We start from the raw sequence: 11,218 nt of genomic DNA on the forward strand, positions 1-11,218 counted from the left end.
TTCAAGTGCTGGTCACTAGGTGTATTCCACAGTGGAGTATACATGTGCCCAGAGATGGAGAGCTTTGAAAGCAGTGTCCATTGGTCTCTGCATGCACCCTGGCTCACCTGAGGCCCCAAACTGAGATGTTAAAGTACCATGCAAACTGACTTCCACTTGAGTTCTTTCTCACTGCCTCACTGATGCACAGCGCTCCAGAAGTGCTGGGAGGGAGGAAGAGTAACTAAGTGTAGGGCCCCCCAGGGCACGAGAGGCATGGGAAGAGGGGTGCACGGGCTGCACGTAGAACCCTAACAGGATGCAGTTTGCCCGCCACTGATGTAAATCCTTTGAGCATCTTCGTCTATTACTGCAGGAAACTCCGGGATGTTTTGCAGAAGAGGCTTATCAAGTTTTTCATTGATCAAAGCAAGAAGGACCCTGAGAAATATGCCAAGTTCTTTGAAGACTACGGGCTGTTCATGAGAGAGGGGATTGTGACCACAGCGGAGCAGGACGTCAAGGTGTGTACTGAACTAAGTATCCGTATGATGTGAAAAAGCACAGACCGCTGCCTGGACTAGGGATGAGGCTGTTGGGCAGGAAGGTGATTCTCTTCTGTGGATCCTCCTATTTGCTATGGCCTTTTTACAGACCCTCCAAAATGTTCTGATCTCCAGTGTCCTACAAGTGTTTAGAAAGGGGTGTGTGGACAGGTGCCACTCCTCAACTCTTATCAGACACAGCCCACGCACTATACAGAGTAAATACGTCCTCTCCCTGTGGCTGGCTTTTATTAATCCAAAAATTAACACTCCCACCTCCCTAATAATAGGCCTGCCAGGCTAGCATCCATCCAGGGCAAGAGAGTGGAGCAGCTGATACGGGACTTGATTAATCAAAAATTAAAGGAGCATGATTTAACCTATGCCGATCAGCATAGATCTTGCCAAACTAACTTGATACCCTTTTTTGGTGACCTTAGGGGTTTGACTGATAATAGTGATGATGTCATACACTTCTGTGAGCCATTAGACTTGGTATTGAATGATGTTTTGATTTAAAAACTTAAAAGATAAAATTAATGTGGTGCATGATTAGTAGTGGGTGGCAGGACTCAAAAGGTCGCCGTAAACAGCAATCATCACCAGGAGAATGTGTCCTAGTAGAGGTCTACAGAGATTGATTATTGGCCCTGTGTTATCTAACTTTGTTTTTTCTCAATGACCAGGGATTAAAATGCAAATAGTCACTGATAAAGTTTGCAGATGACACAACAGTGGGGGACTGGTAAATAACGAAGAGAACAGGTCACTGACACCGAGCAGTCTGGATGGGTTGGTAAACTGTATTCAATTAAACCATATGCATAGAGCCCTGCATGGATACAAAATTTCTATCCACATCTGATCTGCAAACATGGTCGTGGATGCAGAAAGCCACAAGCATGAACCAGATAGCCGAGGATATGCAGGGCATTACATTTGTGGTTTTATATAGTTAAATGTGAACGCATGCATCTAGGAACAAAGAACGTAGACCATAATTATGGGTGGCGAGGGGTTGTCTATCCTGGGAAGCAGCAACTCTGAAAAAGATTTGGGGGCTGTGGTGGACCATCAGTTGTACATGACCTTCCAGTGCAAAACGGTGGCCCAAAGGGCTAATGCAATCTTTGGAGTTATAAACAGGAAAATCTTTAAGAAGAACTAGAGATGATTTTACCCCTATATTTGGTGCCGGTGCGAAAGCTGCTGGAATTGTGTGTCCAGTTTTGGTGTCGGCAGTTCTAGAAGAATGTTGATAAATTGGAGAGAGGTCAGAGAAGAGCCATGAGAATGATTAAAGAATTAGAAAATCTGCGTTGTAGTGATAGAGTTGGAGCTCAATCTGTTTAGCTTAACAAAGAATATGATTTGATTGTATGGTATTAGTACCTACCTGGGGAATAAATATTTACTAATGTGCTCTTTATTCTGGCACTGAAAGGTACAACGAAATCCAGTGGTTGGAAGTAAGAGCAACCCTAATTTAGATTGGAAGTAAAAGTGTAAATTTTTAATAGTGAGAATAATGAACAGTTTCTCAAAGGTTGGATTCTCCATTCCTGGTGATTTTAAATCAAAATTGGCTGTATTTTAAGAGCTCTGCAACTTTGGGGCAGTTCCCTGGCCTGCCCTCTGCAGGTAGTCAGACTTCATTACCCAGCTGTCCCTTCTTGAACTGGGATCAACATGAACAGAACATGAAGTGCAACTCACGCATTCTTCTCAGGCTTGGCTTCTCGTAGGATTCCTCTCTCAGGGCTGCTTAGCACACAGGAGAGGTAGCGAGTCAGCAGAATCCACTTAACTCTTTTGCAGCAGGATCAGCGCTTGCTAACAGGGCTTGATGTTTGACAGACCTTGCTAGTCTTTTGCTGATGTGTGGGTATGCTGCATTGGAAGCTACATGTCCACCTTGCCTAGTGGCCAAAGTAGTTGCTCCTGTTGGGCGCCGTTGGTCCTGGTGGCTCTGTTCATACTGAATGAGGTGGTTGGGCATAGCTTCTACCTGCTGGGATCACTTGGATTTATAAAATGCAGAGATGCGTCTCCTCCTTGGCCTGAGCTCCCTGCTTGTACAGGAGCTAAAACCCTTCTGGCATGGTGCGTTATCTTGGTGTCCTGGACAACACCCCTCTCTTCCCACCACCCCCCGATAAAACAGCTACTGACAAGTCACGCTTGTTCTGACGGCACGTGGTTGCTGCTGCTCCGGTCTGGCCTGCTGTCGGAGGTAGCTCAGGGATCTGTGTTAGAACCCTGAGGTGCTACGCTTCTGCAGGAGCAGGTGCCATATAAGCCCCTGGTTTCGTTACATATTCTTTATATATATATATTCTTTATATATTCCTTTCTGTCTGTGCCATGGGGGAGAAACACGTCCAGTTCCTCCGATGACATGCTGCCTCCCATTAGCCGCGCTGTACTGTCTGGCCCTGCAAGAGATCGGGGCAGAAACCCTAGGCCCCTCACAGCCCCTTGCAAGCGAGATCACACATCTGACAAGGTAAATCTCCTCTCCCAGGAGGACATAGCAAAGTTGCTGCGTTACGAGTCCTCGGCGCTGCCCGCAGGCCAGCTGACCAGCCTGACAGAATACGCCAGCCGCATGCAGGCGGGGAGCCGGAATATCTATTACTTGTGTGCACCCAATCGGCACCTGGCCGAGCACTCACCGTACTTCGAGGCCATGAAGAAAAAGGATATGGAGGTGGGTGCACAGTGCACTGGGTCCCAGCAGGATGAAGCAGTGTGCTGCCCTCTGCTGCTGGCAGTTGGTATCAGCATCACTGCTGCCAGGCCCTTCTCCTTCTCTGTGGGGGTCCCCTGTATCTGGTGTATTTTGCAGGATGGCTGGATAGAGCAGAGTTGCTGCAGAGCAGAGACGACCGGTGGTATGTTGCTCCCTGCCCTCTCCATATGTTACTCCAGCTTCAGTCGTCGTTTGTGTAGGGTGCAGACTAGGAGCCCTCTGCCGCCTCTTGGGCATGGATGGGGTGGGGAGGGGTTTATTGGAGCTCTCTCTTTATTCAGCACTGGGAGCCTCACAAACTGATGAGTTAGTACTGGTCTGTACAAGGGAAAATCCACTGGCTTTTGCACCTCTCTGGGCTTAATGTCACGGCAGTACCTCTGCGGTGCCTCAGAGCCCAGTGGCTGTACCAGGGAGATGAAGGAGGAGCAGGTCAGTGTCTGGACCTTTGGTCTTTCCCTCTTCCCCAGGGCAGGAAGAATTCTTCAGCTCCAGCCTCCTCCCTTTTGCCCCTCAGCTACTGTAGGATCCTCCAAATTTGGGACAGGAGGGACTTTCCCCTTGTGCATTTTAGCAGAGCCCTGTGAGAGGTTCGCTTTCTCCTGGGTACTGAGGCAGGGATCTGATAGGATCAGGTGAGCGCATTTTACACAGCCCATTTCTAGAACTGCCAGGGATCTGACAGAGGGTGGGGGTGAAATCTGGAGGATATTCAAGGATGAGAAGTTGTATTTGTAATAAGCAGTTTCTTGACTCTCAGCACTGCCCCTGCTGAGTCTGTGTGTGTCCTGGCAAGGTGGGTACTGCTAGGCAGGGATTCTCACGCTTCTTCCCAGCATGATCCCAGTTAGTAAATAATTTTCTCCTGGGACCCCAGGCAGCACGACGGGTGCTGCTTTGTAAAGCAGCTTGGCACCCTCCCTCTCGCACACAAACAGTACGCTGGAGGCCTCACCAATTAGAGGATGCCCTTTGCTCTCCAAAGTAGCATCTCGGCACAGTGTGTGCTCACATGTGTTGCGTGCCAGGTCAGGCTCTGTGGAGGATGTCGCTTTGTAGAACAGAATGTAACCTTGCAAGTACCATACATGTGAGGCCACCCTGTGCGGAGCAGAATAGGGCCCTCCATGAACTAGGGACAGCTGTGACCCCTTGTGCTGGTGGCACGACCCCATTTAGGATCTGCTTCTGCACAGGGAGGGGTTTGCACAGCTCTCAGCAGCGTCAATCAACAAACCACCGTGGATCTCTGTGGCCTGCTGGTGTGTGTCGGGAGCAGGGAGTCCAGGGAGGGGAAGGGGTAGTGAGGGATCTGCCATCACTCACTTGTGGTGCTCGTTTGTTTTCACAGTCTTATACCATGGGAAAGAGAAGAGACTATTGTCCCTACAGCTCTGATGGGTTGCCGGCTGTCCTAGTCATTCCTGGACACTGTGTCACTTACTGTCATTTTCAACACAGGTGCTGTTCTGCTACGAGCAGTTCGATGAGCTGACGCTCCTGCACCTCCGGGAGTTTGATAAGAAGAAGCTAATCTCAGTAGAGACTGACATTGTTGTCGATCACTATAAGGAAGAGAAGTTTGAGGAGAGCTGTCCAGGTAGAGCATTCTTTCCCCGTCACGTCCGGTGCGTGGACTTGGGCTCAGCACCTACCTCCTTCAGGTCTGAAGCTAGGTGGGGTTAAGCCTCCCACATGGCAGCCAAGGTGGTAGCCAGTGAGAATACTTCATTTTCATGCCCTTTGTGAAGACAGCATTGCTTTTCCAAGGCATGTGAGCAAACTCTCTAGTTAGCATCCTACCTCTGGGCAGCTGTCTCCTTGCATGGTGCCCCCTCGTGGTTTATAAGTGGCTGATCACCACCTCTTGCAAGTTCCTTTTCTCTCACTTCCCCGTCCTCCCAGAACAAAGAGTTGGGGATGCAGCTGCCCCTCCCAAACCAGTGCTGCAGACCCACTCTGGAGATATTTTTAGCCAACCTGCACTGGGCTGCTCACTAGGCCTCTGAGGATTCATGAAGCCAATGGCTGTAAAGGGTTACAAAGTGCTAAACACGTTCTCCGCACCACAGAACCCCAAAGTAGGAGCATTATAGCAGTGGTTCAACCAGTGTGCCAAAGCGTGTAGTGAGAACTCTCCAAGTGTGCTGTGAAATTCCATCAAGTTCCCCTCGCAGTGACTCTCTGAAAAGATGCTGTGCTGAGGGAGAGAGCCACTGTCAGGGAAAGTGCTGATCCTGCAGGACCATGTTCACATCAGGAGGCAGCTGAAATGCTGCTTCCAGGCCCAGACAAGCTGGTGGGGAGCCACCCCTGCCCCCACTGTGGGAGGGAGGACAGGAGCTATTGGAGTTGGGACGCAGTTTAAATGCTGTTTCTTGGCTGTACTGGGCTGGCAGGGAGCAGAGCCGGCTTTCAATGGTTACTCATTTACTCAATATCCGTAGCATGGCATTGAGCAGATTTTGAAAATGTGTCTGTGCTTGCTTTTGAAGGTAGTGTATTCTGTGGTGGATTTGAAGCATTAATGCATTTGATCCTTGTTTAGCTGGTTTATGAGTAATTGATTCAGCCGCAAAAAGTGGGCGTACAGTGGAATTGTCTCATTGAAGTGTGCCGTGTTACTGAAAAGGTTGGGGACCACTACATTATAGCACAGCTGAAAGTTCTTCTCTCTAAAATACAGGAAATTTAGCATTATGCTGTCCAATAAGAGAACAGTCCTTGTCTGCTGTGCGCAGGACCCAAGCAGTTTTCTAATTTAAAACAATTATTAAAATAACACAGGGCACGTTCATAGGCTCCTCTGGTCTGTCGTAGTTTTAAAAGCCAGCTTGGTTTTAAAAGCGAACACTTCTGATCCCAGTGGTGATATTGCAGAGTGTGGGGATTGGGGTGGAATAAGCTTGTCCTCTTTGTACAAGAGGTGGTCTCTGGAATGATGCAGGCTGAGCTGCCTGTAGGCATAATGCCGTATCTCTATCTGGTAAGAGAGCAAATGGACATGTGAAATGGACGAAGCTGCATTTCAGGAACAAAGCACACGTTCCCTAGTGCTGCCTGGTGATGCTCCTGTAACGTAACCCATCCTCCCTCCCCCAGCTGCAGAACGCCTGACAGAGAAAGAGGCTGAGGAGCTGATGGCCTGGATGAGGAATGCTTTGGGGTCTCGAGTCGCCAATGTTAAGGTACGTGTACTGTAGGATTCTAGTAGCTAAAGGTGGAAAAGGCCCATAGAGATCATAACCTCACAAAAGAGGAAGGAGGATCTGCAGGCAAGGTGCTGAACTAGGGCCCAGAAGATGTGGGTTCAGTCAGGTTTTCGGTGTGACATTGGGCAGATCATCTCTGTGCTTCAGTTTCTGACCAGTATAATGGGTGTAATTACTCTTCCTTTGTCTCTCATCTAGTCATTCTCTGGGCACCTGAGGGTAAGGCAGTCTCTTACAGTTATGTGCAGCACCTGCTACAACAGGGCCCTGACCTCACCTGGGCCCCTAGATGCCAGGCAGTATAAATAAGTCTCCCCATTTCCCTTATGCCAGGGCAAGATTTAATGAGTGTATCTAATTCCCCATGCTTAGCAAGGAATAAGACTGGATCTACATGGACCTTTTATTAATATTTCCGCATAAATCCAACTCCCATGTTTTGGTGCATCAATTTTAGCATTGCTCCTTTGGATACTGTATTAAGGTCTGGACATCCCAGGCCACCTTGGCAACCAAAGGGCTAGTGCAGACTGCCTGCCTGCTCAGCCTGAGCTGATAGGCAGCCCCACACCAGATGGGAGCATTAAAGGTCTATATGGCAGGAGAGCTGCTCGAGAGGCAGAGGGACTGTGCAGAGAAGGTGCCGCCGCCGAACAGCTAAACTAACAGAGAAGCCAGAAAAAAGGATGGAAAGCCCACCGAGGGAGAGGGCAGCTAAGGGAATAGCCAAAGTCTTGATACGGGGTAATTCTGGCTGCTCTGGACAAGGGCCCTGAGCTGCAGGCCAGAGGAGTGGGTGGGTCTGGAATCAAGGGAGAGGGAAAATGGTCAAGGTCATGGAGGCGGAGGCGGAGGCAGAGGAGCGAGTCTGAGACCACTAGACTGTTAAGTTCCTTATGTATGGACCTTTGTGCTAGCTCCAAAAAGAGATTTGCTATCTCACTGCTCAGCCTGAGAGCTGGGCTGTATAAGATGACAGGCTCTCTTGATGCTGTAAGGGCTGAAGGGGTTGTTAGACTGACAGGGATCTGGCTGCCCCTCTTCTGGCCACGGGGGCACTCTACAGGCACAGGTGTATTCCGACAGGAACCAGTTCTTTTGGCTTGGCCAAGAGTGTCAGATTGTTCAGGCACACTTGGGTTATCAGAGAGCATTTCGGTTAGTAGCGTGCAGGTTTGAATGATCGGTAACGTTTGGTGGTAGAATAATTTCTTGAGCTCTCTGTAGAGTGAGCTGATACAGCGCCGCCGGGTGGAGGATCTTAATTGTTCTGCCTCTGTGCAGTGAGGGTAGGTGACAGGGTTGAGGTCAGAGGAAGGAGTCAGTGCATCATTTTCCTACTGTGGGGATGGATGCTAGGTAGATGATGGCAGAGGCAGAAATAGACCCACATAATCCAGGCTCCCCACCCTGTGCTGTGGCGGCTGTTCGGTTCCACCCCACTGTAGGCAGTTTCTTCAGTGCGGACATGAGTGCTCTATGATCTTTGTGTTTGCTGCTCCTCTGACAGGTGACTCCACGGCTGGACACCCACCCCGCCATGATCACTGTGCTTGAGATGGGGGCTGCCCGCCACTTTCTGCGCATGCAGCAGCTGGCCAAGACCAACGAGGAGCGTGCCCAGATCTTGCAGCCCACGCTGGAGATAAACACGGGGTGAGATGGGGCAGAGCCAGAGTACTGCAGCTTGGGGGGTTGTGCAAAGGCGGAGGTTGGCTGGCACAGCCAACTGGAACCAGCTGGGTGGGATCTTCCATTCTTTGTGCTGCGTGTGTAGTGGCGCCTCTTGGCCCAAAGAGCTGTGCACAGTAATGGATGCAAGCCTGCCAGCCCATATGATGTCCAGCCTCCTGGGGGGTTCCCTTGCAGCAGGCACTTGTATTATCCACCACACAGGTTGTGGGGCTGGAACATAGAGAGAGGAAGAAATTCACAGGTAAAGAACTGGAGAAGGGTACTGCTTTTGTCATTAGAAAAGAATTTCATTGCTCCTCTGTAACTCATGGCTCTTCCTGTGATCAGTGGTTTGTAACCTAACACTTAGATCAGTTTCTCTACCAAATGACTGGTGAATAGCTAATGTGACGCCCATTTTTAAAAAGGGCTCCAGAGATGATCCCGGAATTACAGGCCACTAAGCTTGACTGCAGTACTCGGCAGATTAGTTGGAAGAACAGTAAAGAATAGATTTGTCAGACACAGAGATTAACGTAAGTTGTTGGGGAAGAGTCAATGTGGTTTTTGTAAAGGGAAGTGATGCCTCACCATTCTCCTAGATCTTGGAGTGGGTCAACAAGCATGTGGACAAGGGCATCCAGTAGATACAGTGTTCCTAGATTTTCAGAAAGCCTTTGACAAAGTTTAACAGATCCAACTCATGGCTGTGGCACCTCCTGTTGGTTACGCTGGGAATTAGCTCACTTGTCAGCAGGATTCCCCGTTTTTTGGCTAGTCTGTTGCACATTGTTGCTCTGTGCACACTCTGCACACTCTTGGACCCATGTCACTCCCAGGGTCATGCTTTCATCTTTGCTCCTTTTCATTCCACAAGAACCTGGGGACACCAACTGAAATTAATAGGCAGCAGATTTAAAACAAACAAAATGCGCCTGTAAAATTCTTTGCCAGAGGATGTTGTGAAGGGCAAGATTATAGCAGGGTTCAAAAAAGAACTAGATAAAGTCATGGAGTATAGGGCAATCGGTGGCTATTGACAGAAATGGTATTCCCAGCTTCTGCCAGGCACTGGGAATAGGTGATAGGATGGCTCACTTGATGATTACCTGTTCTGTTCGTTCCCTCTGGGGAACTTGACATTGGCCACTGTCAGCAGATAAGATACTGGGCTAGATGGACCTTTGGGATAACCTAGTATGGCTGTTCTTGTGTGGCTTTTTCATTCATCCAAGGGACACTGTGACACGACTGACTTCTCATCCCATTGCAGGCATGCACTGATCAAGAAACTCAATCAGCTGAGAGACAGCCAGCCTGACCTGGCCCAGCTGCTGCTTGATCAGGTGAGGGTGTTGTGTGCACCATGCTCCCTTGGCAGGCTGCCATATTTCTGGGCAGTAAAGGAGTGGACCAAGGCTGTCCCCATGGCCAACTAGAATCATACACCCAATGATCCCCAATCTAACTATTTTTAGAGTTACATGGCCCAGGATCCATTTCCCTGGAATGTGGTGCCATCCAGGCATGGGTCAGTGAGCACAACACTGAGCCCCTACTGCAATCGTCTGGGGAAAAAAAAAGCAGAGAGAATTCACTGGCATGTCCCCTGGAAGCACCTGGGGCTTTAAATGGCTCTTTTGAAGTCAGGAAACAGAACAGAACAGGGCTCCAGATTGTATGTCACACTCACATACGTTCAAGGGCATGGGATGGAGATAACCCACAGGAAGCACCTCCCCAGGTGTGCTTTGGTGTGCAGCTCCTGATCTACAGAGTTGCAGGGGGGCACTTTGTGATTTCATACCAGGGTGGCTGCTGCTGCTAAGAACATTTCTTCTCTATGCCTTTGTCTCTCTCAGATTTACGAGAATGCCATGATAGCAGCAGGACTGAATGATGACCCCAGACCTATGGTGAGCCGTCTGAATGAACTCCTTACCAAAGCCTTAGAAAAATACTGAACCCAAACTCATCAAAAGGGCAAGCTCTGCCAGATGCCAGTCTGTTCCCTCAAGCACAACCACTTCTCTTGGAACATCTGTCTGCTCCCAAACTCTGTGCTGTGAGAGCAGAATCTCTGCAGTTCTATGTGGCACCAGAACGTGCTCCCAAGTTTTGATTTATAGATTCCATTTGTAATTATGGGTCTGTGCATTGCCCACACAGAGTGCCATCATCCTGCTGAGATCAAACTCTGGAGATTTACACTAAAGTGATTTGCCAGGATTTCTGAGTTTGGCTTATAAATTCTGTTTTCATATTGATTTTAGAAACCATTTTCCAACAGAGTAATACAGACTAACTCCATGGAATAGAATAATTGGCTCAGAACACCAGCCTTCAGCATTAGCAAAATTCATTAGTTTGTTAGAGAACCTCCACCTCTGTCTGGCATCTGGGGTTAGTGAGCACAAGGAGAGATAATTACTGTTAACAAATACAGGCGCTACTGAGGGAACAACGATCTGTCAGAGTAGTGTGGCAGACAAGGTAGCTGAGCTGTAGGATAACTGAACTCATCCCTGTGTCTGGGGAAATGTTTGACAAACTCACTTGGCCTTTTGGACAGTTTCCATGGTTTTTTGACTCCCTTGTGGTATAATTTGTATGCCCCAGGTAATCTCTGTTCTATCTATTTATGTTAAATAAATTCCTCTTTACTTTATGATACCCTCATCATGAGAACTTGCCTTAGTTTGCCCTGTGTTGTGCCCCAGTTTTGATAACATGACAGTTCATAACCTTTCGAACACTCCCTAATGCTGAGAAGGCAGGGCCCTAGAATGATGAGGGAGGGATCCCTCTGCCGTGAGGTCATGGTTGGGGTGGCAGAGGCAGTAAAGAAGGAAGTGAAAGGAAAATAGAAGGTGAGCCTCCCCACTTTGAACCCTTATCTTTGTCCTTAAGGTTCTAAGAGCTGAATGCCAGATTTGTAACGTGTGCTGTTTACCTAGCAGAAAGAGCTTGAGAGACCTCCTGGTGCTCCAAGTTTGTTGCTGTTACACCTGGGTAAATATACTCAGTGTACAAAATTTTTTTTTTTTTAATAACTT

At 48.7% G+C, this 11,218-nt stretch overlaps 1 protein-coding gene across 1 annotated transcript in view; it reads left to right on the forward strand.

Moving 5' to 3' along the window:
• TRAP1 (TNF receptor associated protein 1) overlaps positions 1-10,830 on the forward strand; it is a 35,896-nt gene extending 25,066 nt beyond the window's left edge. The window contains exons 12-18 of the mRNA XM_075010359.1: positions 356-503; positions 3,049-3,234; positions 4,738-4,876; positions 6,379-6,464; positions 7,999-8,144; positions 9,436-9,508; positions 10,025-10,830. Coding sequence (XP_074866460.1) covers positions 356-503; positions 3,049-3,234; positions 4,738-4,876; positions 6,379-6,464; positions 7,999-8,144; positions 9,436-9,508; positions 10,025-10,126 — 880 coding nt within the window. The 3' untranslated portion in view covers positions 10,127-10,830. The remainder of the gene's footprint in view (positions 1-355; positions 504-3,048; positions 3,235-4,737; positions 4,877-6,378; positions 6,465-7,998; positions 8,145-9,435; positions 9,509-10,024) is intronic.
• Positions 10,831-11,218: the final 388 nt, after the last annotated feature.

Source organism: Carettochelys insculpta, chromosome 16, assembly GCF_033958435.1.
Source record: "Carettochelys insculpta isolate YL-2023 chromosome 16, ASM3395843v1, whole genome shotgun sequence".
Classification (NCBI taxonomy): domain Eukaryota; kingdom Metazoa; phylum Chordata; order Testudines; family Carettochelyidae; genus Carettochelys; species Carettochelys insculpta.